The sequence below is a fragment of the Chironomus tepperi genome, unplaced genomic scaffold, assembly GCF_022539635.2.
Source record: "Chironomus tepperi strain 1889 unplaced genomic scaffold, CSIRO-AGI_Ctep_v1 contig_453, whole genome shotgun sequence".
Lineage (NCBI taxonomy): Eukaryota > Metazoa > Arthropoda > Insecta > Diptera > Chironomidae > Chironomus > Chironomus tepperi.
In genome coordinates, this window is record NW_027226575.1 from 441,899 (window position 1) to 467,929 (window position 26,031).

At 31.6% G+C, this 26,031-nt stretch overlaps 2 protein-coding genes across 2 annotated transcripts in view; both read left to right on the plus strand.

Annotated features, from left to right (window-relative positions):
• kibra (WW and C2 domain containing protein kibra) overlaps positions 1-12,987 on the plus strand; it is a 28,474-nt gene extending 15,487 nt beyond the window's left edge. The window contains exons 2-8 of the mRNA XM_070651034.1: positions 7,425-8,641; positions 8,717-9,486; positions 9,555-9,744; positions 9,802-9,942; positions 10,001-10,414; positions 10,484-10,811; positions 10,872-12,987. Coding sequence (XP_070507135.1) covers positions 7,425-8,641; positions 8,717-9,486; positions 9,555-9,744; positions 9,802-9,942; positions 10,001-10,414; positions 10,484-10,811; positions 10,872-11,028 — 3,217 coding nt within the window. The 3' untranslated portion in view covers positions 11,029-12,987. The remainder of the gene's footprint in view (positions 1-7,424; positions 8,642-8,716; positions 9,487-9,554; positions 9,745-9,801; positions 9,943-10,000; positions 10,415-10,483; positions 10,812-10,871) is intronic.
• A 2,993-nt stretch (positions 12,988-15,980) lies between these two features.
• On the plus strand, positions 15,981-25,903 carry LOC139098741 (uncharacterized). The gene is made up of 10 exons (XM_070651023.1): positions 15,981-16,126; positions 18,367-18,468; positions 18,533-18,624; positions 22,552-22,664; positions 22,815-22,969; positions 23,037-23,470; positions 23,689-24,024; positions 24,105-24,305; positions 24,786-24,899; positions 25,525-25,903. Exons 2-10 carry the CDS (start codon positions 18,381-18,383, stop codon positions 25,639-25,641), a joined length of 1,650 nt encoding a protein of 549 aa, XP_070507124.1. The 5' UTR covers positions 15,981-16,126; positions 18,367-18,380; the 3' UTR covers positions 25,642-25,903.
• The last annotated feature ends 128 nt before the right edge of the window (positions 25,904-26,031 follow it).

Genomic DNA, 26,031 nt, shown 5'->3' on the forward strand with positions numbered 1-26,031 from the left:
TGAATCTAGGTTCAATTAAAAGACTTGATGATAAAAATTTTTTTTTGTTGGACATAATATTCCGCTATAAGACACGAATTCTCACCTTGACATTAATTCAGTCTCTCGTTTTTTTATATATTCACTTGAAATGCTCAAATTTTAAGCCAATTCAAACAACGATTAAATCTATCGGCTTAATTAAATTGCGCCTAAGATTTCACAGTATGAAATGTAAATGAATTTAAAGACTTTTAATCTCCATCTATCCCGTTTACTACAAAATATCAGTAGCATAGTAATCTACATCCACTCCTCCATTTATTGCCCCTTTTTTTATGTATTTTATCATCCATAGCTAATAAATTTTTATTATTGATCACTTAAGTTAATTACAATTTATATACACATAGTCATCAGGCACCGAAATGAAATAAGATAGAAAAGACAACAATTTTTTTTTCTTCTTTTATACATTGTGCCTATTAAGTTTAACTATTTAGTTATGCAGGCAATAAAATAATTAATTTAAAAGCGTCAATAATAAGTAGAAGTGGTTTTGTAAGTTGAAACTAAAAATAATCATAATAATAATAATAATAAGCAAGAAAGCATGCAACAATTTTATCGACAAACAGAGAAGAAAAGAAGCATAAAGAGAAGGCAATGTGCCTGCTTGTTATTAGTAAAAATTTTAAAAACAGTAAGCAGTTGGCTGGCTAACATAAATGAATTTATTGGATATCTATCTATAAATATCAACCATCTACTATATATTCACACACATATATCGTGTGAATGTCGCATTTGAATTGAACCAGAGACAGAGATGGAAAGAGAAAGAATTTAGAGTATAATAAGTAGTTTGTATCATTTTTATGGGGTCACTGAAATGAAATTTATACCTCTTTGTATCTATCTACATATATACATATATATGTAGATGTATGAGAGTGAAAGAGACCATCGAACATAAAAAGATGTTGTCGATGGCGCCACAATTTGATTTTAATACGTTTTTGCATTCCTTCGATTGATTAATGAATCTATATAGCTATAATCTTATGATGAAAAAAAAATACGAGAAGAAAACGGAACGATATGATTACAGTTTAATACATGTGTGTACGACACAGCTCTACATATTTCTCTTCTTTCATCATTATAGTTTCTTGACTTTATCATTTAGTTCTTTAGGTGAAAATTATCGTCTAGATGCATTTTGTCTTGCGGTCATTTGAAATTTCTTTATGGCGACTGAATAGAAAATAAATTCGCATATTTCTGAGAGATATAAATGAAGGAGGCTATGCCATGGATGCTTTCAGGCTCTTCCAAAGTTACTGTATCAACACCAAATGGATGTTGCCCTTGTGTGGCATCGATATGGCTACCAAAATTTGGTGGCTTCCATTGGATGTTAAGAAATGACCTTTGACAGAGCCCTACAAGCTTCCTTCACTTACATCGCTCAGGTTTGAGTATTAAATACTTAGACTAGTTGTCATATACACTTAATTGAGTGATATGTCTCTAAATTGAGGAATTTTAGTATGAATCACCAGCTTTTTGTAGATGTAAAATATTTCAAGGATCTATAAATCTTTCCGAATAGCTTTTTGAACTTGAATTATGCCATAATATGTCTCAAGGTTTCATTTTGGGTTTAATATTGATGGAATGTTTGAAATATATCGGTTTATGACTTAATTGACATGGAAATTGAAATTAATGATGAGACCATGGAAGAAATTGTCAATGAAAATTGGAATCAAATTAGAGTCAATGTTGTGTGAGGATTGTCTTTTAAGAATGACACAAATTGTAATGTATTAGACCCTAATACACATCATTGAATCTCGAAAACTCTTTAAGTAGCTTGAATCAGTTCAAAAATTGTGGATTAATAAAATTTCATTCTGGAATATTCCGAAGCAAAAATAAGATCTTTAAAACAGAGAAAAATTGCTTTCGGTAGACACGAATCTACAGCAGACTGCGATGAATTTCTTACTTTATTTCTTTCATAGTCAATCTCTTACGCTCACATGCGGCCTGTAATGAGACTTAACAGAGGAATTTTAATATTTTTTTTTCTTCTTCTCTTCTTTCTTTCTTTATTACCTTGGTATGGGCTGTTAATAGTTTCATTTATATTACTATTCATACATAAATTGCGACAAAAAAATTTACATTTAATTTTTTCATTGTTATTTTTTGTTTAATAATAATAAAAGTTTTATATCCACTAAGGAAGAAAAATAAGTTTTTTTTTATTTTTGGATTAAATTCAAGTTTAGGAATTGAAAAATGGGGAAATTTTGTTAGTCACAAAAAAAAAACAATTTCTTTTCCTCAATTTTAAATCCGTTACGTCAATTTTGAGTCTATCAAGTAATTATCGTTTTATCTATCGGAGATTTACGAAAAAAAAACCATAGTTAATTCAGAAATTAACGCACACAAATAAGTATACACGGCAGTATATTTGATATATTGTAATAAGACATTGTGTCTTCGCTTACATACATTTTTCGCATTCCATTAGAATGAACTGTTCATTTGTTACGGCGCATATAACTCATTTCTATAAATACATCGTCTTATATACACTCATATGTGAACTTAAAGTAGCATTGAAGATCAATTTGTCGTGAATGAATAAGAAATGACTTACTGTACATATCAAGTGCATGAAACATACAGAAAATATGCCAAAATATATATATATATATAAATATACACATGTATTTCATTGACTAGCTCGCCTCACTCGTTGTGATAATTAATGGAAATTTTTTTATTTATATATTTTTTCTCGCTAAAAATATTTCACATCTCCAGCGGGAGTGAATTAAAGCTTCTCGGAACTACTTTCAATTGACTGATGATTTTAATTAGAATGAAATTATTAATTTAATTAATCATTGCATTCCGCAAGCTTTATTTATTTATAGAAAATTCTTTATGGGTTGGGGGTTTGATGTTGTCGGGATATCTGGTCGGTGGAATGCATTCAAAAGGGAAATATGTGACTAGAGTGAACATCATGCTAGATTTACACTGAATCTAGTCATACACCGGTTTCATGTCGGCTAGTCCTATTTATAGACTAGATTATGAACTGAAAAATACCTTCCATGTTCCAATAAGAAGCTAGTAAGATTGATTACAAAGTAGAGTGCGATTAGTAGTCTAGATTCATCAACAAAGCGCTAAAGTTCATTGTTGTGCTGAACAAATAAAACACTTTGTTATTTCTGATAGCAGCTATGAATTGTAAGAGTGTTAGAGTGTTTGAGTGATAACCTAACACACTAGGTTCGAATCCTAATTGAAATCTGTCAACCTTCATGTGTCTTGAATCTGAATATATTATCTAATATTGATCTACATTGAAAACCGGCATTATAGACATTTCAATACAGAAATTCCTGCAGAAATTATAATCATTAGCCTTGTGATCATTATGGATCGAACAGGAATCACATAATTTATAGTAAATTCTCATCAAACTTATCAGTAATAATAGTAGTTCCTAATAAGTTCTAATTGACCCGAAAATACTTCATTTCATACAAATCACAAAAATTCCAAACAAATATGTTAAACGATTCAAACGTAATAATTTTAAAACATTCCAGGATCTAGTTCTAGCAGGATTTGAGTTATCACATGCGCGATTTGAATAAATATTGACTTGTGCAAAAAAAAAAGCCACACAAAAAATTTAAATATTTTAAACAAATAATGTTTCAAGTGTTCATGAGAATATGCTAATGATTAGAAAAGTAGTTCCAAAGGAATGCAAAGTTTGTGTGATGATGATAAATTTTGTTCATTATGAAACTTTTTTTGATGCAAATTGAAATGTTTTGCATTTTAATCGTGCGTTTTATAAAGAATTTGTTTACGATTATAGTTCTGAATAGATTAAAGTCACATTTTTTCATACGACACGTTTACTGAGATTGTAAATTAAGTTCGGAGATACAATGTAATCTCTCACAGTTAAATAACAACAGATGGTAGCGTTGAAGTATTTGCAGTTGACATAATTTGATACTTTTTTTTTATTGGAGACGGATTTATTACAATCAGATCTGTTGGCATGCGAAGAATGCTACAAAGTAAATATTATTGTGCCATAAAGTCGTAGTAAATTGTTGCTACCGTATATATATCCGATAAAATCTTTAAAAGAATTAATACTTGTAGATAAAAATAACCGGAATGTTCTGCAAAATCTTTAAAAGCTATTAAATTTAACTTATTACCAAGAAAAGAAAAATCTGCCGGAAACATTCAGTCTGAAGTCGATTAAATGTACGCCTTCATCTAATTATCAAGTGCAAATTCCATCGAAATGATTTTTAAAAATAAAATCCACTTCAACCTGTGTGTTGTTTTTTTCACATTACACATTCCTTTCCATTAATTTCCTTCATATGGATAAGAGATTATGGTAAGATAGTTAATCATTATGAAGGCAAAGGTGTTTGGAATGTTATCATAAAACTTACAGTTGAATTTAGACCTTGACAAATGTTTTTGTTAAAGAAAAACTCGCCACAATGATCAATACGCGCAGCGCTATGAGTAGCATATTTTGACCGAATACGTGCAAAATTGTCGGTAGCTGACCAAGGTTGATGTAGTCAATGCGAATTTTTGAATATTTTTTTCTGTTAATTGTTCGAGAGGCTTTATTATTTCCATTTCGTGATGTGTAAACACTCATCTAGTCTCGTGGACTAAAAGCAGCCAGACGATTTAAAAGTTCACATTGTTGACCATCTCTGTAAAGTTATAGGTGTGCTCAATTGTGAAAAAGAATGTGGTTCAAACCTTATTTCTCTCACTTACGCTGAACGCTTTTTCTTTCTTTCCACATATTTCCCTCTTCTCGTTGCTGCTTTGAAATGGCACATTAGCTATGGGAACTTAAGTTTTTTTCTTCTTCTTCATTCCTTCTTCTTTATTTCATTTCATTACAATTATTATAGTGTGGAAAAATAAACGCGTAATTTATTTAAATATATTTATAGTTCTGTTCATTCCACAGCCTTACTTTAACATTCTTTTCATTTTTATATATGAGATGTGTGGAGTTGATTGTATTTTGTCTGTTTTTCTGTGTCGGGGATGACCGATAGTCTGGTATTTTATTTTTTTGAGACTAAAAATATCTGATATGAGTTATTGTGTTTGTATTTTGTTGTGAATTGTTTGATAAGGAATTTTGTTAGGTGACAGAATGCACGAAATTATTGACTGAGAATTTTTTCAATTAAAAAGTTGGAAGAATTTAAATTTTTGAAAAAGTCGTTAAGATTTGAATTCAAATTTTGATTTACATTCATGTCTTAGTTGCATGTTGATCTGTTTTCGATATTATTGATGACTGAAGCCGGTTCTATCCTTCAAAATCTCATGCCATTTGGGAACAATCAGTTCAAAAATTTGAAAAATCATTTAAAATTCAAAAATAACAACAATTTAAATTCAAATCCCAAAAAACCGTTAAAATTCAAAAATCAAAAAGTCGTTAAACTTGAATTTAAAAGAAATGAAACAATTTATCATTTCAATGACTCTTAAAAATGCGCCAAAGTCGACCACATGCATGTCTTGTTATTATTAGGTATTTCAAGGAGTAGTTTAAGCATAAGAAGAAGAAAAAAAGTCAAGAGAAATATTTTCATTGTATACTTTCCGGCCGCTTTAAAAGAAAAAAAAATGAGTAGTAGTAGAAATAGTAGTAAAGCAATGAGTAAGTGGAGATGTAGAGAGAAGCGAATATAAAAAATGGTTGTTGCGGCACGTCATCAGCAATGGAATGCGATAAAACGTTTTATTTGTTGTTTCTCTTATTCTTTATATTCAATTTTTTTTTTGTATACACTTATTTTTTTTTGTGTAAGCAAATCCACATGACGAAGTTCAACTTCATCTCTTTTTTTCTTTTCAATTTAAATTTCTTTTAACAATAGTCATTCGCACGTTCTTTTTTTTTGCTCTTCTTCTTCCTACTGCCTTTTTATGTCCATTTATATGTTCACATTCTTTTCTGTTTTCGGGTGGATTTATATTTATGGATGACATTTTTTCCCTCATTTAAAATGTTTTTCATTCTTTTTAATTCTCTTTAAAAAAGAGTTTAATTGTGTACCTATTACAATAATAAACAGCAATAGGCTATAAATATAAACATGTATACATAATGGAGAAGTAAATTAATCACATTTTTTATTTTATGACATATGCATGATGTTGATCATCATCATGATGGAATTCCATCAAGAATTCTACAGCAACAGTCAAGAACAATAATAATGAATTTTTTTTTATAGTAAAAAAGCACATTGTGCCTTTCCAACAACAACAAGAAAATTCCTACGATATACACATATTTTTTTTTTTGAGAAATAAATGAAATCTGTGGCTGTATGTATATGTTATAATATGTTGTTGGGATATTTTATTTTATTTTGTATATAAAAATTTTACAGTTCATTTACTTTGTTTGGAAAGAGCTTAAAGAACGCTATAAAAACACAGAAATTCTTTCGTTTCTCCATCTCCTTTTCACCTTCCATCATTCCGTCTTTCTCATGCTCATTATTAATATATATATATGAAGAAATCCATGAGATGAGGCAGGTATAGGTGAGCACGTAAAAAATTTTACTTTTTTCCTTTCATAAAAAATGATCGCATTCATATGAACACACAGACAGTCACACATATCGTAAGCATTAATATTTCAGTGTTCTATTTCATTTTTGATGACAAAGCTTTTATTATGCAGATGTTCTTTTTTTTATAAAATATAAATTCTTTCACTTCTTCTTCATGTTTTTGAATCATGATCGAATGAATCTTAAACCTTAAATCGCCGTCTATAACTTAATTAAGCGTCATTAAATTCCTACTTTATGACCTCACTCATTGTTCTACATTTTATTATTTTCTCTATTTAGTGCATTTTATAACGTGTAAATTGCATTCGATTGAACTTCTTCATACTTAATGTATTTCAATTTTATTGTAGCTGAATGATTGCAATTACAATTTCAGTTACTTGAATGGAATTTTATTGAGTAATCTAAATTTTTTATGACTGGATAATAAGAATCTTTGTGCGGTATAGTTAAACATTTAAATGGTGAAAATTGTGCTGTGATTTTGACGATAGTCAGCCTGGGATTTATTATAATTGTGAGAATTGGATTCCAATTGGACTAAAATTTGAGCAAATTCCAATTATTGACAATTTTGACTCATTTTGAATCTTACTTACTTTGTCGACCGTATAGATCAGTTGCAATCCAATGCCTCCCCAGAAGCTGGCTGTTGCCAATCACAATCGATCAGTAAATGCATTTAATATTCTATCCAAAAAATAAGCCATAATACTAATCTGTTAATTTAATCCCGTCTAGGTACACAAAACCAGAAACATTCGCCGATTGTATTGGCAATGAGCTGCCATTAGGATGGGAAGAATCATATGATCAACAAATCGGTGTATTTTACATCAATCACAATAATCAATGTACACAGTTAGAAGATCCACGACTAGAATGGAGAGATATGCAAGAGCAAATGTTGAAAGAATATGTGTCATCAGCAGAGGAACAGCTTGAGGCGAAAAAGGAAATCTATGATATAAAACAGCAGAGATTATTATTAGCACAAGATGAATATAATCATTTAAATGCATTAGCAACAAGTCGTACGAGTTTATGTTCATCGGCGAGTTCATGTAGCACAAAATTCGATCCTGATCTGTTGCGTGCTGATCTTGCGTTGGCAAAAGAGCGCGTGAATCGATTAAGAAAGGAAATGGCACGAATTCAAAATGAAATGTCATATACACAGAAGGGCGTCGAGACACTACATAGTGTTGAACAAAAGCTCAATAGTCATCAAAATGGATGTTATAGTATAAATGAAGCACAAGCCATTTTAGAGGAAGTAAAGAAAATTCAAAAGTCATTACTTTTGGGTGAAAAGGAGAAGAAAGAACTTATGCACAGTTTAGCGCAAGTCAAAGAAGACCTCACACGTCTTCAATTAAGACAAGAGAGTCCCGATGCAAGTACATTTAACTTGAGCGATCGTGTCTCAGCCGCATCACAAACTGACATTTGTCTTGATGCATTTCCAATTGGCGCACGTGAGATGGCAAAACTTCGAATGAAATATGATGAATATCGTAAGAAAGTGAAAGATATACAAGAGAAATTGGCATCATTAGAAGAGAGAATAAGACCAGGTGAATTGGAATCTGATCAGGATCGATTGTTACTATTTCAAGAGAAGAAGCAACTTCTTATGGAATATCGTAGCATTTCACCTCGTTCACGTACGGAAGAGGAGATGACGAAAATTAAAGCATTATGTAAAAAATTAGAATCCGATTTAAATAATGCATATGAGGAATCCAATCAATGTATTGCAAATCGATTGAAGCTACATGAAGAAAAGCAGATGTTACTTCAAGAGTTATTGGATGCTTTACGTGAAGTAACGCATCTTGAGAATCAATTAAAGTCTGTATCGGCAAGCACGCTTTCAATAAGTAGTAGTGGATCGAGTTTGGGTTCGTTATCGACAGCCAGCAGTAAAGGATCATTAAGTGGCATCAGCTTTACTGGTAAGTAGAACAAAAAAATGTCTTAAAATAAACTGAATTGAAATTTAATCATAAATTTACCTCTTTTCAAACTAGATATTTATGGCGATCCATTAATGACCGACCCAAGAGTCGACATGGTTGATTTATCACGACAAATTCAATACTTCCTTCCACCATCCACATCCGAAATTTCACTATCGTCTCGAAGTAGTCTCTCCACAGCTGAAACACCACCCGCATCTCCACTCAGACAAGAGCCAATGTATGAGAACGCACAAGAAGCATTGGCAGCTGCCTTATTTGAGGTAATGCCATCAACATCGCAACAACAACAAAATATTTTACTTGACTGTAATCGACTCAAAGAGCATTTACAAGAATATGCTAAACAGAAGCGACTATCACCAATTAATGAGAAGGGACTTCTTCATATTCCACAATCTGTCCTAAGTCGATCATCGTCAGCATCAAATACAGTCTCAGCAGCTGTTAGTGATGAATCGGTTGCCGGAGATAGCGGCGTTTTTGAAGCATCTCGTGCATCAACACAAATCAAAGAATCAGCACAGATTCAAGTCACACTCAAATACCTTACAGAGGAATGTGCATTACTCATAACAATCGAGAGAGCGAGAAATTTAACAGTTTTAGGATTACCTTCTGGTTGCCAATTGTATATTAAAGCTATTTTACTTCCTGTCGTGTCTGGAAATTCCGTAATATTACGCACAAAAACATTTAATGAATTTTTAAAGCCTGTCTTTGGCGCTAGTGTTCAAATACCAATCTCGTTGAGTAAAGTCTATACAAAATCTCTTCAGATTAAAATTATGATGTTGCTTAGTCAAAAAGAGGATTGGGTGGTAAGTACTAAGACAGTCTTTTGTAAATTTCTAAGATAATTAATTCCATTTCTCTTAATTTTTATTAGGGAAGTGCTCAAATTAGTCTTGCTGAATTTAGTACACATCAAGATGGTAATAGTAAATGGTATAATATCATTAGTCGTGAAAATATGAATGAGACCGAGGTAGAAGAGAACTTTGGTGCAGCAAAAGAAGAATCTTCCGATGAGTCAACTGTCATATCCTCACAAACATCAACGCTAACAAGAAATCAAGGTAATTAAATTTAGACTTTATATCCATAATCAAAATACTAATTAATTTCTATGTTAGGTCATGATGAAATGCAACAAGCAGTTTTAGCGATGAGTTTACAAGAGCAACTATGTTATTGTAGTGATGAGGAAGAGAGCGACGAAGAGGAAGGAAATGATGAAGCGTGTGGAGGAAAATTAGATGAAGTTTATGATGACGGTAAGAAATAATTAATATAACATAACTATGCAAATATCTAATTGTGAATTGTTTATAGACTCTACAGCTCAAATGATTGAAACATATATGAATGAAGTACAAAGTTATAGCGTTATGAATATTGAAACTGTCGATGCTCAAACAAATACAGAAAACTTGCCTGATTATCAACAACGTACACTTATGTTGAGGCTACGAGAACGAACATCAGCGTCGACAACATCATTACGTGATCCAAAAATTTATCCCATTGAGGATCGTAGTAGTTTAGTGAAACGTTCACAAACATTCTCACCGAGTGCTGCTTGTAATAAATCTCGTTATATTTGTCGACGAAGTGATAGTGATAGTGCAATGCATTTTAATATAACAGCTGCAGTTTCCGCTCAGCCTCAACCTCATCCGTTCCGACGCGGTGCTGTCGAAAGAAGGTCATTAAGATATCATGGAAAAGCACCGCGTGTGTTAGCAAGTAAGTTTATTGAACTGAATATGACTGATTTTACTTTTTACTAATGAATGTCTCTTTTTTAATAATTAGAAGCCGCACCTGGCTTGCCACCAAGAACCAGCATAGACTTAGAGCTTGATCTAAAAGCACAACAATCAAGACTTGAATCATTAAATGATCAAATAACGAAACTTCGTGAACTGAAACATCGTTTAGAGCAGGCACGTGATGCAAATGATATTCAAATTGCAAATTGGGCCTTAGAAAATGATGAATTTAAATCACTTATCAATGAATGTAATATCAACTCAGAGGAGGATAGGCGAGTACAAAAACTTTTCCGTAAAACATCAAAAGAGATTTACAAGTTGCGTAAAGCAAAAGTTGACAAAACAAAGCCAGATATGATTTCTTTTAAGTAAGTATTGAGCTATTGTGCCTTAAATACTGATTATTAATGATTGCTTCCTTTTTATAGAGAAAAAATGGCATTCTTTATTCGCCGTGGAACGTCATTAGTACCTGAAATTCCTACAAATAATGCAACAAACAATAACAGTAATGACAGAGAAATCTCGGAAGAAGATGCAAGAAAATATAGCTATGTTTTAGATAGAGATGGTGTTGAAGTTTAACATAAAAAAATTAAATTAAAAAAAAAAAAAACAGATTGGATGAACCAAAATATTAATATTTACAAAATATAAATAGTTGCAATAAGTGCCTTTAACATTTATTTATCATGTAAGTGGTAAAGCAAATTGAGATAAAATTAATAATTCTGTTCAAAGCTCATCATATCTTCTTTGACAAAAAAAATAACCCGAGGGGACAAAAATTCGTTAGAATTAGTCAATGATGGCTAGTTGATGTCTAGTTCTAGTTAACTAGTTAATGTCAGTTAAGCTCTAGTTCTAGTCAACTAATCAATGTCTAGCAAGCTAATGTCTAGTTGACGTCTAGTTCTAGTTAATAAACCAATGGCAAGTTGATGTCTAGTTCTAGTCAACTTGTCAATGGCAAGTCAATGTTCAGTTGATGTCTGGTTCTAGTCAACTAGTCAATGGCAAGCTATTGTCCAGTTGATGTCCAATTCTATCGTATTCATGTCCACTCGGGCAAGTTATGTAAATAGTTAAAAGAAAATTCTTTCATAAGAGGCTAATTAATGCTTGGATTAAAAATTAACAGTTTTTGAATACTCTAATCTACAGGAAAAAAGTATATATTGATCGATTTTAATTCATGGACGTCCTTACGAATCAATAATTTACCTAATCTATCGTCTCATAATCCCCATCAAATAACATGAGCTTTTATCATATTAAATTACTTTTTATCAATATGCTTTTCATGATACTACGTATACATAATAAATAAATTTAAAATATAAAAAAATTAAAATAAATCAACACACACCAAATCTTAATGAAAATATATGATATATATACATACACAGCTCGTGCAATAAATTTGAGCTTAAGAATTGTTACTGTTATAAAAAAAAAATGTTGTTAACTTCTTTTTGGTATTTTTAATTCAGAAAGAATTCTTATATTTTGTGAGATAAATAATTTATATATCGGAGTTAAAAATTGTATAAAAAAATTCAGATTTTTATGTTCAGAAAACTATGCGGAAATAATTAAGGTGCGACATTCTTGAGGAGTTTATGGAATTTGATTCAAATTGGAATCTGAGTTGAGTTTCTTTGTCAGACTAGACTAGTGGTAGGCAACCTTATTTGATGGACAACGGCACACCTTAGTGATAGCCAAGCCATGAGTGACACTAGTGTGTCGCGACACACAGGTTGTCCACCACTGTTCTAGACTATGCCTGATAGTGAACCTTATTCATGTCATGGCACATCTTGGAGGTAATCCAAGAGCGACACTAGTGTGCCGCGAAACACTGGTTGTCCACCACTGTGCTAGATCATGACTCAATTTCCTCAAAATTCGCGCCAAAAATTTAACATTAGAGCTTGAAGTCGACTTGAATTTTGTATAGAGTCGAGTCTATTCAAGTCGACTAGACTTCATCCAAAATTCAATTCAACTTCAAGCTTTTGTTTAACATTAAAATTAAATATCGAACAATAACAATTTGTCATTACAAGACACTGCCTTAAAAATTTCTTATCGCGGTTTAAAAAATCAAAATTTTAAAAAGCCGTAATAATTCAAAAACCATATATGAAAAATATGTGCCTTCCGTGGAAAATAAATAATTTTGCGTTATAGACAAAATGAATTAATTAAAAACGTATCTAATAATTTAAGATCTGATTTTATGTAAATTAAAAAGCTAAAGAAATGAAGAGAAAATTACTAACTAATTAAAAGTTTGTCAAGATGCGAGAATGATGATGTAAAATAGAAGTAAATGTATGAATTCAAGAATGAAGATATATAAAAAAAATTGAAAATGAGAGATACAAATTAACTTAATTAGTTTTTAAGGATTTATTTATTTAATAGTTAGACCCTTCAATTTGTATGTATGTATGTATGTTAGTAATTTCTAGAAATTTTATGCGATAATTTTTTATTATTATTATTATTTTAATGTATAAATTAGATAGTGCTGTATATGTGTCATATTTTATTGATTTTAAATTATGAATTTTAAGTTTTTTTTTATAGAAATTGTGAAAAGAAAATATGAAAAAATAAAAAAAAGAATCAAAAAATGAGAAAAATTTTATTTCAAACAAAAAAAGCTTTATTTTTATTTAAAATTGGTGTACAATTTAGTGTGGCTTGCACGAAATTACAGTGTGTATCACAATTGAGAGTACGAGATAATGACCAAAAATTATTTTGGCAATTTTTTATTGCAAATTATTCTATATAGTCGTTCATTAAATGACATTTCTAAATTTTAGACCAGTGGTGGGCAACCTCTGTGCCACGGCACACTAGTGTTGCGCAGATGTATCTAAATTATAGATGGACATCATTTATGAACTATTCAAATTTTAATTTCCTAACATTTCAGCTCATGCACTCTACCTAGTCAACTCAAACAGCTGTTCAATCTCTACACCTGCTCAGCGATCGATCAGGTAGTGTCACGTGCCAAATTGATGCCAAACTGTAATTCCGTACATCTTAATACAATATTTTTAATTTACTAATAGTAACTTTTCAAAATGGGATAATTCGTGTTCGTTTCGTTTTAATATATGCTGCTTTAAATCCTCGTTAGCAGCAACATTGCACTTCTTAAGGTTCTTAAATAAATTTTCTTTAAACATTGTACTATGGGTTTCATTGATGTCCAGAAAGTAGGTGTTAAGTTCAGTCAATTCTGAACAATTCTTTGAAATTTCTTGTAAATCCTCGTAGCACAAAGCATACGTTTCTATGGCTAAAACATTTGGTACTGATTTGAATAATGTTGTTGAAATATTCATGTTACATGAGGTGTCCTGAAGTATTAAATATTTAATTTGATTGTTTCGTGGTAATGACACATTTTTCCAGTCAATATCCTTATCAGCATGTGATAATTCGTATAATCTTAACTTTTCAAGATGTGGCATTTGAAAAACCAGTTTTAATGCCGTTAATCCAATCCAAACATCAAATTCAAGAATTTTGAGAGTATCAAAGCTTTTCTGTAAAAAGCTCAACAGACCAAATTTATTCTGATCGAAATTGTAATATCCAAAATCAGAAATTTCAAATTGTTCTAATACAAACGTGGTATCTTGTGATAAAAGATTCAGTGCTTCATCAACGGGTGCTTTCCTTGATAGCTGCATTACAGAGAGCCTTTTCAATCTGGAACATTTTACCAGTAATGGATGAATGAGAATCTCAGGTATTGCTTTCACTTGTAAGGACTTAAGTCTCTTAAATTCTGCGATGTCATTAATTTCATCCAAATTGATATCTTCAAATATAAGATCATCCAGCTTAAGTTCCTCCAGATGTGTGAGCGATTCGAGAATTATTTTAAATTCTCCTGTTGTTAATAAACAATTTTTTAACTCTAAACATTTGATTTCCGAATACTTTGAAATAACACTAAATATCTTTTGATAGAATCGGTGGTTTAAATTTAACTCTATGTTTCGGTATTTCCTATCACTCTTATCAATTATATCGAAATTGATTTCTAACAAACTATTAGTAACTTTGAGTTTCACTCTTTTTAAAAATGTTGGTGAATCCGTCGTACTTTTATAATAAAACGAATTAATTGAACACAGACTCAACATATCTTTTACGCTCAAATGACTAAGAATTATGTCAAAGATATGTGGTGTATTTGAGAAATACACAAGTGGATCTTTAATTAAAGAATCCATTATTAAATATTAAAATTTAGAATTTCAATTGTATATAAACAAAACGAAACGAGATGAAACTGAAGAAACTTTGTGTTTTGCAATAATCAGGTAAAAGTTTATTGACTAATTGATGGTTTATAACTTTATTTCAAAACACAGATCATATGTTGTGATTTACTGAACGAACTAGCAGAGCTTTTAATAACAAATGTTTACATCCAACATTACAAGACTAGTAACTGGATGATTTTGCAAAATTGGAGAATCTATACGTAGATAAGTGAAGTTTCTGGAATTTTAAGTGAATTAGAAAATCGCAGATTGCTTTGTGAAATAAATTCAGTGAAAAGTAACACAACATTCCATAAAATAAATTACATAAAGTGATCCAGTCATTACGTGATACATAAATTTAATTAAACTAGACAAAAGGTGAGTAGCCATGCATTATTAAAATGCTAATATTTCGGTTTTTATCATCTACGTTGTGATCACAAATAGATTCTCAAGGTAAAATCTTTCATACATGTTTACCTTGAGAAAACATTTATTTTGAGAACTTCCACAGAATATTTTTATATCCGACAAGAGATAAAAATTTGCTAAAAATCCATTTAAATCATCCACACCTTCCCGAATGACATCTAATATTCCCGATAGTAAACAAAATAGAAAGTAAACACAGGAACATCATCAAGTCTAATGATGTGAATACGCTGAATCATTTATTACGTTTGCCATAAAAATAAAACATTTATCGTCCATCGCTCGTGTGTCGTGAAATAAGTTTTTCATTTAGGATCTTTCACGAGTCTATGAAGATCAATTAATGAGTGCAAAATTCATGTCTACTGCATCTTGTTTGTTGCGTACTAAATTGCACATTCATCGTGGGTTTTATGAATAATTACCGCAACTGTACAGAGACTTTTGCTCCTGATTTTCAATTTCCTCGCTCATCATTTTCATTAAATGTGACTTTTTGTGTAAAATATAAAATTATTAATATTTCACTTCACCCTCCATGTGTGTTAAATGAAAAGCAATGAAGCGTTTGCTACAGAAGTGAATTGTCCACATTACAATTCAATGACCAAGCGACCGAAAAGTATAATAAGAAAAACTAGAGGTGTTTCACTGATGACGATAGAAGAAAAACTTAAATAAAAATAAGAAAAGAAAATTCCTAAGTAATCGTCGGAGGAGAATATACATATTTTTTTCAGTTGAACTTAAACATTGAGCAAAGTCGGTTTGAAGTAACGCAAAAAAAAAGTTTTTATTTTGATTCTTTTTCTGCGAAAAGGAGGAATTTGCAGTTTGAAGAAAAAAATATATATTTTGTGACAATTTTGTTTGCAGTATTGAGAGACTTTTGAAGTTATTTCTGTGAGGAATTAAGTTATTAATATTTTTTGGGGTGATAAAAGGTTAGAAAATTTGCAAAATTAATTAAATGCATTGATGGTTGTGAATATGAAAATTGACGGAACTGCAATTGTAAACATTTTCATTCAACTGTGTAATTTACAAAGTTGTATGGACTTTTTGGGAGTGTAGTCTGAAGATTGGGGTCAATCCTTGCAAAATGATCATTTTGACTACTTACTTGACATCAGTAGCATAGTGAAATTGAGAAGGAGTCGACATCTTATCAACCTTAGGCATAAATTCTTGGAAATCCTTAAGAAAGCAGAGTTTGAAGTCGACTCCAATTGTATATTGAGTCTAGTCGACTTGAGTCGACTATTCAATTCCATATTCTACGAGCTCTGCCTGACAGTTTAGTCCAAATTAGTTCTTAATCATCTAAAACCCTAGTCCAGACCACAACTAATCATCTAGTCATCCTAAAACAACCACAAAATAACTCATAAAATCCCATAAATCCATCCAAACCTAAATGCAACATTTACAACTTCACATAACCAGTTTCCCATCGACATCAATCACAATAAAAAATTCCTTTGAAGAAAATTTTAAATTTTCACAAAACTAAGAATGCTATGACCAACTAGCCAACATAAAGCAAAACAAAACACTTTGATTAATGACATCTTTTGTGCCAATAAAAGAAAGCTATGTGCACTAGTACATGTAGTTGCTATGCATTTTTATGTCCCAATGGGAATTTCACGCGACAAAATTTATGCCATTTATTTTTGTGCACAAATTTTTATTTCTCTTTTTTTGGTTTAAAAATAATGCAAAATAGACTGATGACTGAATACTATTTTTGGATTTGATGATATTTTTAACATTTGTTGATTTTAAATTGAGAATCAAAGCTGATTGAAAGGGAAATTGTTTTTTAATTTGAAGGTATATTTTGGGTGATGTATTTCATTGTTTATGGATCAGGTGATTTATAGTGGCTGTATTTATAGTATAATTAGTGACTTTTTTGGTAGTTTGTGGATTGTAACTTTGATTTTCATTTAGGGGTTGTTCAAAAATGACTTTTAGTTTATATTAAGCTTTCGCTACCCCTTTAAGTTGGAACATACAGATTATTTGGATGATGCTTGCCCGGGTAGCACAATCCAGCGATCCTCACGGTCCTGTCGACGTCGCGTCGAAGCAACTTCTCATCTTATTGTTTATACGGCATCCTTGAGGTACCCTAGCAGAAATATTATGCTGTTTATCATGAAGTTAAAACAATACCGAGCCATGTGATACTTTAAAATTGAATTTGGCTTTAAGTCGACCTGGTGCTGATTTTGATTTAGTTCGTTTGTCCAATTTATAAATTTTGCTTCCTAAATTTCGTGTAATAAAAGCAAACAATTATTTCGATGTTAAAGAACATCCACAAAATTAGAACTAGTCTAGAACCTTTGCGTACCACTGACTATACTTCCGATACTAAGTTCAACAGCTTTATGTTGAATTTTCTTTGATTTTTTGGGAATATTGGAACGTAAATTCAGTAAAATGCATAAAAATCTTTCTAGCAATCCTTATTTCCAAGCAAAATCTCATAAAAGTCTAAATCCAAAGACATAAATATTGAAATATAGTCCCCTACTTTATTAAAGACACTCTTCTTTGTGTACATATACAATGAAATTTTCCTAATAAATCACAATTATTTCTTTTAAAGCTTACGATTTTAAGTACGTCATATTTTTTGGATGATATCCCATAAAAGCTCCAAAAAATGTGAATTTACCTTATGCCTCATAATTTATCATTTTGTATTATTGCGCTGTATTTGTCATAAATTAAAATCAAGTGCACATCTCCAACTGGGCATAATTTTCATGTAAGAATAATAAAAATAGTACACTTGAAAAAGAAAAAAATCAGGTGAAAAATCTCTCCTTACATAATATGTAGTATACAGTCGTTCGTTTATTTATAAACTTTTCTCATTCTAGCATTTCATTGAAACTAAATAAATTTTAGAGTAGCAGCTCCATTAGGCATATGATATAAATTTTCTTTTTTTTGCACACCCTCCGGGTCATAATTACTGGAGGAATTGGTTAGTTTTTAGTGAAATTGGATACAGTCCAATTTTTTAGGCTTAACGACCCTTTGTAATTACTACAGTCGATTGACCTTCGGATTCTTTGTTCCATCAATGTTTAAAAAAACATCACAAACCTGAAATTTGATTCTTCAGAAATAAAGAAAATTTCTCTGTTTTGTTTACTTTACACAGAAATATAATCAAACATGGATGATTATGGTGGTCATAGCGTCGAGCTGTATATATACGATATGACGCAAGGAATGGCGCGCATGATGTCACCACTACTTTTAGGTAAACATTATTCATCATTACTACCTCAAATGGAATTTAAATCATAATTTTTTGTTCATTACAGGACGTCAAGTTGATGGAGTTTGGCATACAGCAGTGGTTGTGTTTGGACGAGAATATTTCTATGGTAGCCATGGAATTAGTGCTGTTTCACCGGTGAGTTTTCTTTTTGATCACTTTTTTTTTGTGTGAAAATACTTTTTAATAGAATTGCGTTATATACTTTGTGCATTTACTTTTCTGGTTGACTAGCTGAATGAAAGGATTTTTCGTATGTGCTCTCAAATTCTTTTTTGCGAGGGAAAAATTTTTGAGATTAAAATTTATGAATTGAATTGTCAAATGACACTTCATGGCTTGGGGACATAAGTGTGTATGGATAATGGAACATGTGATCAAATTTTGTAGAGTGACATCAGAAAGATTAGGTATGGTACGGGTTTATATAGTCCTTTTAGGGTACTATTGCGTTTTTTTCACGTGCTTCGATCTTCAGCTTGAAAATTCGGTTAATCGATCAAATATCCCGAACCTAGACCATCGTGACTCTGTCATGGTGCCGGATTTAAGTCAATAAGTCAGACTCACCCTGTCTTTGGTCCGGATTTTTGATGAATCTACCAATTTGTGCTATTTGGGGTTGATTCTGTCCTTAATAATGAACTATCATACATCCTCCCATCCGGTGTTGACGTATTATTGTTAATACGTAGCAGCATATTACGTCGTTAGTTGGTAGTAAGCTAGGAAAGACGTTACCCTAAACCTCCCACACTTAATTTGATACAATCATCACACCGTATCACATTATATAAACAAACATCCAAAACAAGCATCACAAAATTAAATGTACATCATTATAACTTAATCATCTGAACGCTTTCAGGCATGAATCACAGTCAAAACAAAATAGAAATCATGTGTGTGATTTTTTAATTTGAATAATTTTTAACATTTTTGTGCGCCAATTAAGATATTTTGAAACATACATTACTTATCAGTTGATGTATAAATGCATTATAGTCGCCCACGTGTAGACATTGAAAAAACAAGGAATTTTCCCACACAACATCTGCTGGCTGTGATAAAAGTAAAGAAATGCCTTTGCCTTCAATCGCGAATTATTGATGATAGAAATGTTAATGAGTAAATTTGGCAAAATAAATTCATGTTTTGTCCTCTAATGCTGTCGAGTCTTGACAGTGATGATGTTAGAGATTTCATGTCACTTCCTATATATCTTCTCACAAAATAGTCGCAGTTGTATTGTTTGGGAAATGATGATGGGTTCAAAGTATTTTTTTAATAATTTTTGTGCCTTTTTCTCAGAAAATGAGAAGCACAAGTCTCTTTGTGGACTTTTTGTCTATGTTTATAATATTTTAATTCAGACGTAGTGAGGAAAATTCGTCGAAAAAACAGAAACGTTAACGACCCACTCAATGAATATGAAAAATTGTGGAAAATTAAGCAAAATTAAGTGTAAAGACATATATTCAGCTTCTTCGTCTTCCTTATTGCTTACGATGTAATTTCACATCAGCTTTCTCTTGACTTTTAGTGTTCTTTAGACAACAGAGAAAACTAGGAATAAAATAGGACGGAATTGGAATGTGCGGAATTTATTTTGCAGCTTAAATCATTAAAAAGTTTGCAGTTTAACTAATTGCATTATAATTGACGGTGCTTTATGACTATAATAATAAAAAAAAAATTAATGATCAGCTTAAGCAAATGTGAATTGTGAAATTATTAAAAAGTGCAGAATCATTGAGTCAAATTAGATTTTTAATAGTGAATCTCAAGCCAGAAAAGGTGAATTATCGAGGATAAGTCCTTTGTTAAATTAATTTATGCCAGATTTAAAAATATATAGGATAAATCCCCAAATTTTCAAAAATAGTTAAATGTGCCATGCAATTTGTTATGACATCTCATTGTTTCCTTCACTGACAGCATGTCAGCACAATTGCAAGATGTCAAAATTTTTGAAAAAGCTGAAATTGATCTCATTATTTTTGTAGCATTTGAGGACATTTGTTCTTAAAAATTTGTGAATCTTGTATTTTGTTTATTTACTTATGAGAATTAACCTGATTTTGAGTTGTGTAAGGTAAATAAGAGCTCTTAATTTTGGGCAATTGTTGTATGGAAATGTTAAGTTGTCTCTTTGTCAGTTGCGGCAAACCTTTTATTTCTGGCGTGACACTTTTGTGGTTAGCCTAGATTGAAACTGTACACTTGTGTGCCGAGGCAAATAGGTTGCCCACCACTGCTTTATATATGTGGACAAAATTAAGAACTATCAATGCCAATCCTTCATTCCAAATTCCAAGATAGTTCTCAAGTTATCGTCTCAATGAGCTTTAAGCCCCCGATTGCTGCGCCATGTCTTTTCCAGTGATTAAATTCATTCATCTACTAAGCTCAAATGGAATGCAACAGTGCACAAAACATAAAATTCCAAGCTTCATTTCTGAGTGCATTTAAATGGCATAACTGTATAAATTCATGAAATATGTTAACGAATTAAAATAAAATTAAGCTGCTTTAATTTCACTGGATAAAAAGTACCGCAATAGCCTAGCATACGACTTAGCCCACAATGCAATGTTGAACATTTGAAAGCAAAAGTGTCCATACTCATAACAACACAAAAAGTATTTATAATTTACAAATGTTGTTTTGATGATCCTTACATGATGTATCAGATTAGATATTTTACATATTGTGGGGACGTTCATAAGTGATGTTCATTTTTGTTGAGTTAGAGCAGTGTTGTCCAAACTGTGTGCCGACAATTTATTTTAAAAAATTCCATAAACTGCATGCCATGAGCGGCTCCATTTGAGACGTACCACCTAGGTGTGCTGTGGCACAAAAAGCTTAGACATCACTGGGTTTGAAGAAGTCGATAACAAAAGAAAATGTGTTTCATTTGAAAGGGTCTATGACCTCATCAGTAGGAAAATTACTTATAATTTTAGGCGCAAAAGTATTACACGCCAAACGTTTCCGCCAATTACTGTAATTTGTAGCCGTAATAAGGTTTAAGTTCTCCAAATTACAATTCAACCTTCATTAATTCCAAGTTTTTATCCCTTCTGAATTTCAACTGTTTCTAACCTTAATTTACGAAGATCCCCAAATGCACATTACAAAGCACAATAACAAGCTTGTTGAATGTTTTTTCTGAAAATTTTACACAAAATACAACAAAACAACAAATTGTGCAGATGTAAAAAAAGACGAAAAAAATCGAAATTCAATTGTAGACAATCGGGTAGAACATAAATCACGCACATGTATTACAGACAATAGAAACAACAATAAAAAAAAGTTCTCAATTTCCTTTGTTGCCATTTTCATTGTATCAATTTACTGTTTTCAAAAGAAAATGATTAAGTGCTGCTAAATTTAAAACGATGAAAAGGTGAAAAATTTTATTTTTATTTTTCCTTAATTTTATAAAAATAAGATCGCAATAATCATCGACCACGCGAATGAATTCATTAAAATGAGGAGAAAGAGAAGCTTCTGCACTTTTTGCCGCTTCTCTCAAAAAAAGAGAAAATTTTCATCTTCGGATGTATTTACGACGATCATAATAATGAGCATGAGATGCTATTTTTAAAGGAATGAAAATGTTGCTTTAACCAAAAAATTTCCACACGCCATCCACTCGATCACATTTACTAGTTGATCTCGCTAAATTGACACTAAAAATCTGTACAATTAAGCACTCAAATGTTATCATATGGAACTTGTATAGGCTTTGCCGGCGAATGTGATCGTCTCTAATTTAAAATATCATCTTTGTTTTTCCTCCCGAGTGTGGATTTTTCCTTCTCGTAAAATTTTCAGTTTTTCTCACAAAAAAAATAATCGTCCGAAAATTTACTTCCATTCACACTGAGACACATACGAAGTGACTTTCAGTTTTATTTTAAAGTCTTTTGAATAAACATCGAGAAACGCAATTTCTCGAGTTTTCTTTCTTTTTTTTGCGGTATGAGGAAAGAGAAAATTTTCATTTTTGAGTGGAAATAATTTGAAATTTTTCTTTTTTTGAAAATTTTTCAGGGTTCAGTTTCGATTCTCGGAAGTCCAACAAAAGTTGAGAAAATTGGTGAAACTTATATTCCATTTCAAGTATTTAAGGATTATTTGAGAGGTCTAGCCGACAGTACATTTAGGTAAGAAAAATTTCTTTTTTCCTGCTTCTTCTTCTTCTTATTCACGACTTTATTATCGTGAGACTGACTAGTGAGCATCACCAAAATGTCTTGAGAAATGAGAATGTTTATTCTTATTCTTTCTTTTTTTACATTTTTACATTTACACAGGGGATCGTGTTACTCACTTTTGAAGCATAATTGCAACACATTCTCGGAAGATTTATGTCAATTTTTATGCGGTGCCTCTATTCCTAAATATATTTTAGATTTACCACAAGAATTTCTCTCAACGCCATTAGGTCAAACATTGGGACCGTTAATTGGTATGAATCATTGTCATCATCATCACCTGACATTACTGTATAATTTTTCTTTGTTCTCATTTCACAGAAAGCTTGGGTCAAAGAACAGACGGATATTCAAATTTTTCATTTGAGCCACAAATAACTGCACAGGCACGTTCACCGTCACCTGATTTTATTGAGATTAATACACAAATTGAACAGCTACGAGAACAATCATCAGCATTAGAAGAGCGTCGTAAACAAAGTCTCGATAAGATCGCCAAGAAGGAACGCAAAAAAGAGAAGAAAAGGAATAAAGAAAAGAAAAAGTCAAATAAGGTTACATTCAGTGATAGTAGTGAATATAATTCAACAGGAATGTCTGAGATTGAGGAAGCAAATGGATCCACTGAAAGTCCAGTCATCAATTCGGAGATGTTGCCATCTGAGAAAGTATTAGAGGAAGAAGCTGAAGAGCGAAGACTCGAGGAAGAGAAAAAGAAGAATCGTGAGCCTCCAATTGTCTTTAAGGAAATTGATGTGAGTATTGAGTCTGGTTTTTGAGATTATTGAGATCCTTAGTGACGGCACTAGTTCTTTTGAGTATGAGTTCACTATTCACTCAGCCAATTCAGTGCAAGTTCCAAAAAAACAGCTAAACTGTCTTTATTAGTGGCTTATCTCAGTTCCAACATTGAGAGCATGCAGCACAATTTGACGCCACTTCTAATCCATTCCCATCATTATTATCCTTACAGCCAAAATATGAATTAGAAGAGTTAGTAAAATTAGTGGACGGGAACTTATCAGAAGATGAACAACTGGCACTGGAGGAACTGCATCAATATCTTTTACTTGGTGATGGCTGTTGGGCTCTAAGTGACTTATTCTTGGTATTTGTCGGACGTATTTTGAGAGATCCTCAAATTTCAACGGAAGCACGCGTTCATTTATTGCGATCACTCGCATATGCTGCCCTGAAGGATGATGTCATTTTATTACTCCATCAAGACAGACGCGACCATGTTATGATGAATTATTTATTGGATATTGAAAAGATTAAGCCGGAAGAGCAACAGGCAGTTGCGTTGTTTGTGAGTAGTAAAAAAAATAATGTTTATCATGTTCTCGTTTATTTATTAATGTCCGCAAATTCATCAAATTTTATTTCTAGGCTAACAATTTATTTGAGAATACAAATGCGTCCGAATGGTTGTTATACATAAGCGAATGGCCTTCTGGTAGTCAACAAGTATCAAATATCCGTGCAACAACAAAAGTTGTTGTGCATTGCCTGTTGTCACCATGCCCAAAACTTCAAGAATTGGGAACAGCATTAACATACAATTTGGGCATTAAGGAAGTAAAGACTGTTGTAAAGTATCAAAGTTTCAAGCTTCTTATATTATTATTTCTGTGGCAACACGAAAGTTTTATTTGTGGTGGGAGAAAGTCACACCTGCCATATAATTTTTCATGTGCTGCAACATTTTTTTTGATGTCTTAAAACAAATTCTTTAAACGCATTTTCGGTATTTTTTTACTTATTTTTCGGTCACTTCCACTGAAAAATCTAACAACTAACATCTTCTATCTTCTGTCTTTTTGGATGTTTATGCTTAATATAAAGAATATATTGAGGCCAAAATTTGTCCCTTCTGTTATTTATTTTCACAGAAACTTCATCATGCCAAAAAGTTGAGGCAAATCTTGCCCAAAGGTTCCTTATCCAAGGTGATAAAATAAATATCGAAAATGCAATTAAAGAAGATGAGGAAAGACTTCAAAGGATCAACAAACTTTTCTCATTAAATATTTTATTTTATAATTAATTTTATATAATTTAATTTTACAGGTATTTGATGATATTGCTATAGAAATTACAATGGCAATCTTACAATTCTTAAATTCTAATCCATCGGAGGAATATTTATTCAGGGTATTGAAGGCCTTATCCAAATTTGTTTATGTAAGTTTATTAACTATTTTGAGGGATGTTCATAAATGATGTGAATTGAATTTTTGAATCTTAGAGTTCAAAGTCGACGAGTTTGCATTAAGTCGAGTCTAATTGATTTGACTTTTGCTCACAAAATCCAAGACGACTTCGAGCTCTAAGCGAAACTTAGACTTCAAACTTCATCACAGCTTTTCCAATAAGTTCCATTCCATTGTTGCTAGGGCTCTATAGCCTACTAGAGACATGTCTACCCGAGCGACACAAATGAAGGAGGCCAGTCACGGAAGTTTTAAGCTCCACTAAACCGCATCCATAAAACTGCCAAACTCAAACGGCTTCCATTTAGTGTTAGTAAAAGAGGTTTAGTGGAGCCTTAAAAGCTTCGTAGCGGAACCTTGTTTATCTATGCTACTTGGGCTAAGATCATACTCATGAAACTGACCCTTGAGATCTAATCCCCGCAGAACTGGTAGTCGACTTGAATTTTATATGAAATCGAGTCGACTCAAGTCAACCTTTCTATAAAAAATCCGAGTCGACTTTGAGCTCGACTTAAGACCGAGACATCATTCATGAACAACCCAATAAATTCCTCATTAAATAAGCATTATATCTAATTAAATTTCATCCACAGGTATCAGCAGATATCCCACAGTTTGTTCAAATGATTGGACCAAATCCCAAAGATTTCCGAGGCAAGAGCGACAGATGCGATCAATTAATTGACATAATTGTTAAGAAAGTTCGTTAGTTCAAAAAATAAAATCATTCATGGCAATTATTTATCATTATTATTATAACTTGCAATTGTTAGATACTAAAACATTTTACTAAAAAAAATTTATCAAATGGAAATGGGAAGGTTAAATAAGTTGGTCATTTAATTGATTAAATTTGATTCTTTCATTTGGGATATATTTATACAAAATCTTTTCTGCATTTTTGTATTGAGTCAATTTTAATTTTTTTTTTTTGCATTCTAATAAAGGAGAAAAAAGTTTTAAATTTATGAAGCTATTGTGAAGTTCTTTTATTCTGCCTGAAGCTTGATGCATATGAATTTGTCTGATTTTATGTCTTTTAAATTGGAGAAATTACAAGATTTTGCAGGTATTGCAGTGTTGTTGGAGAAAGCGTATAA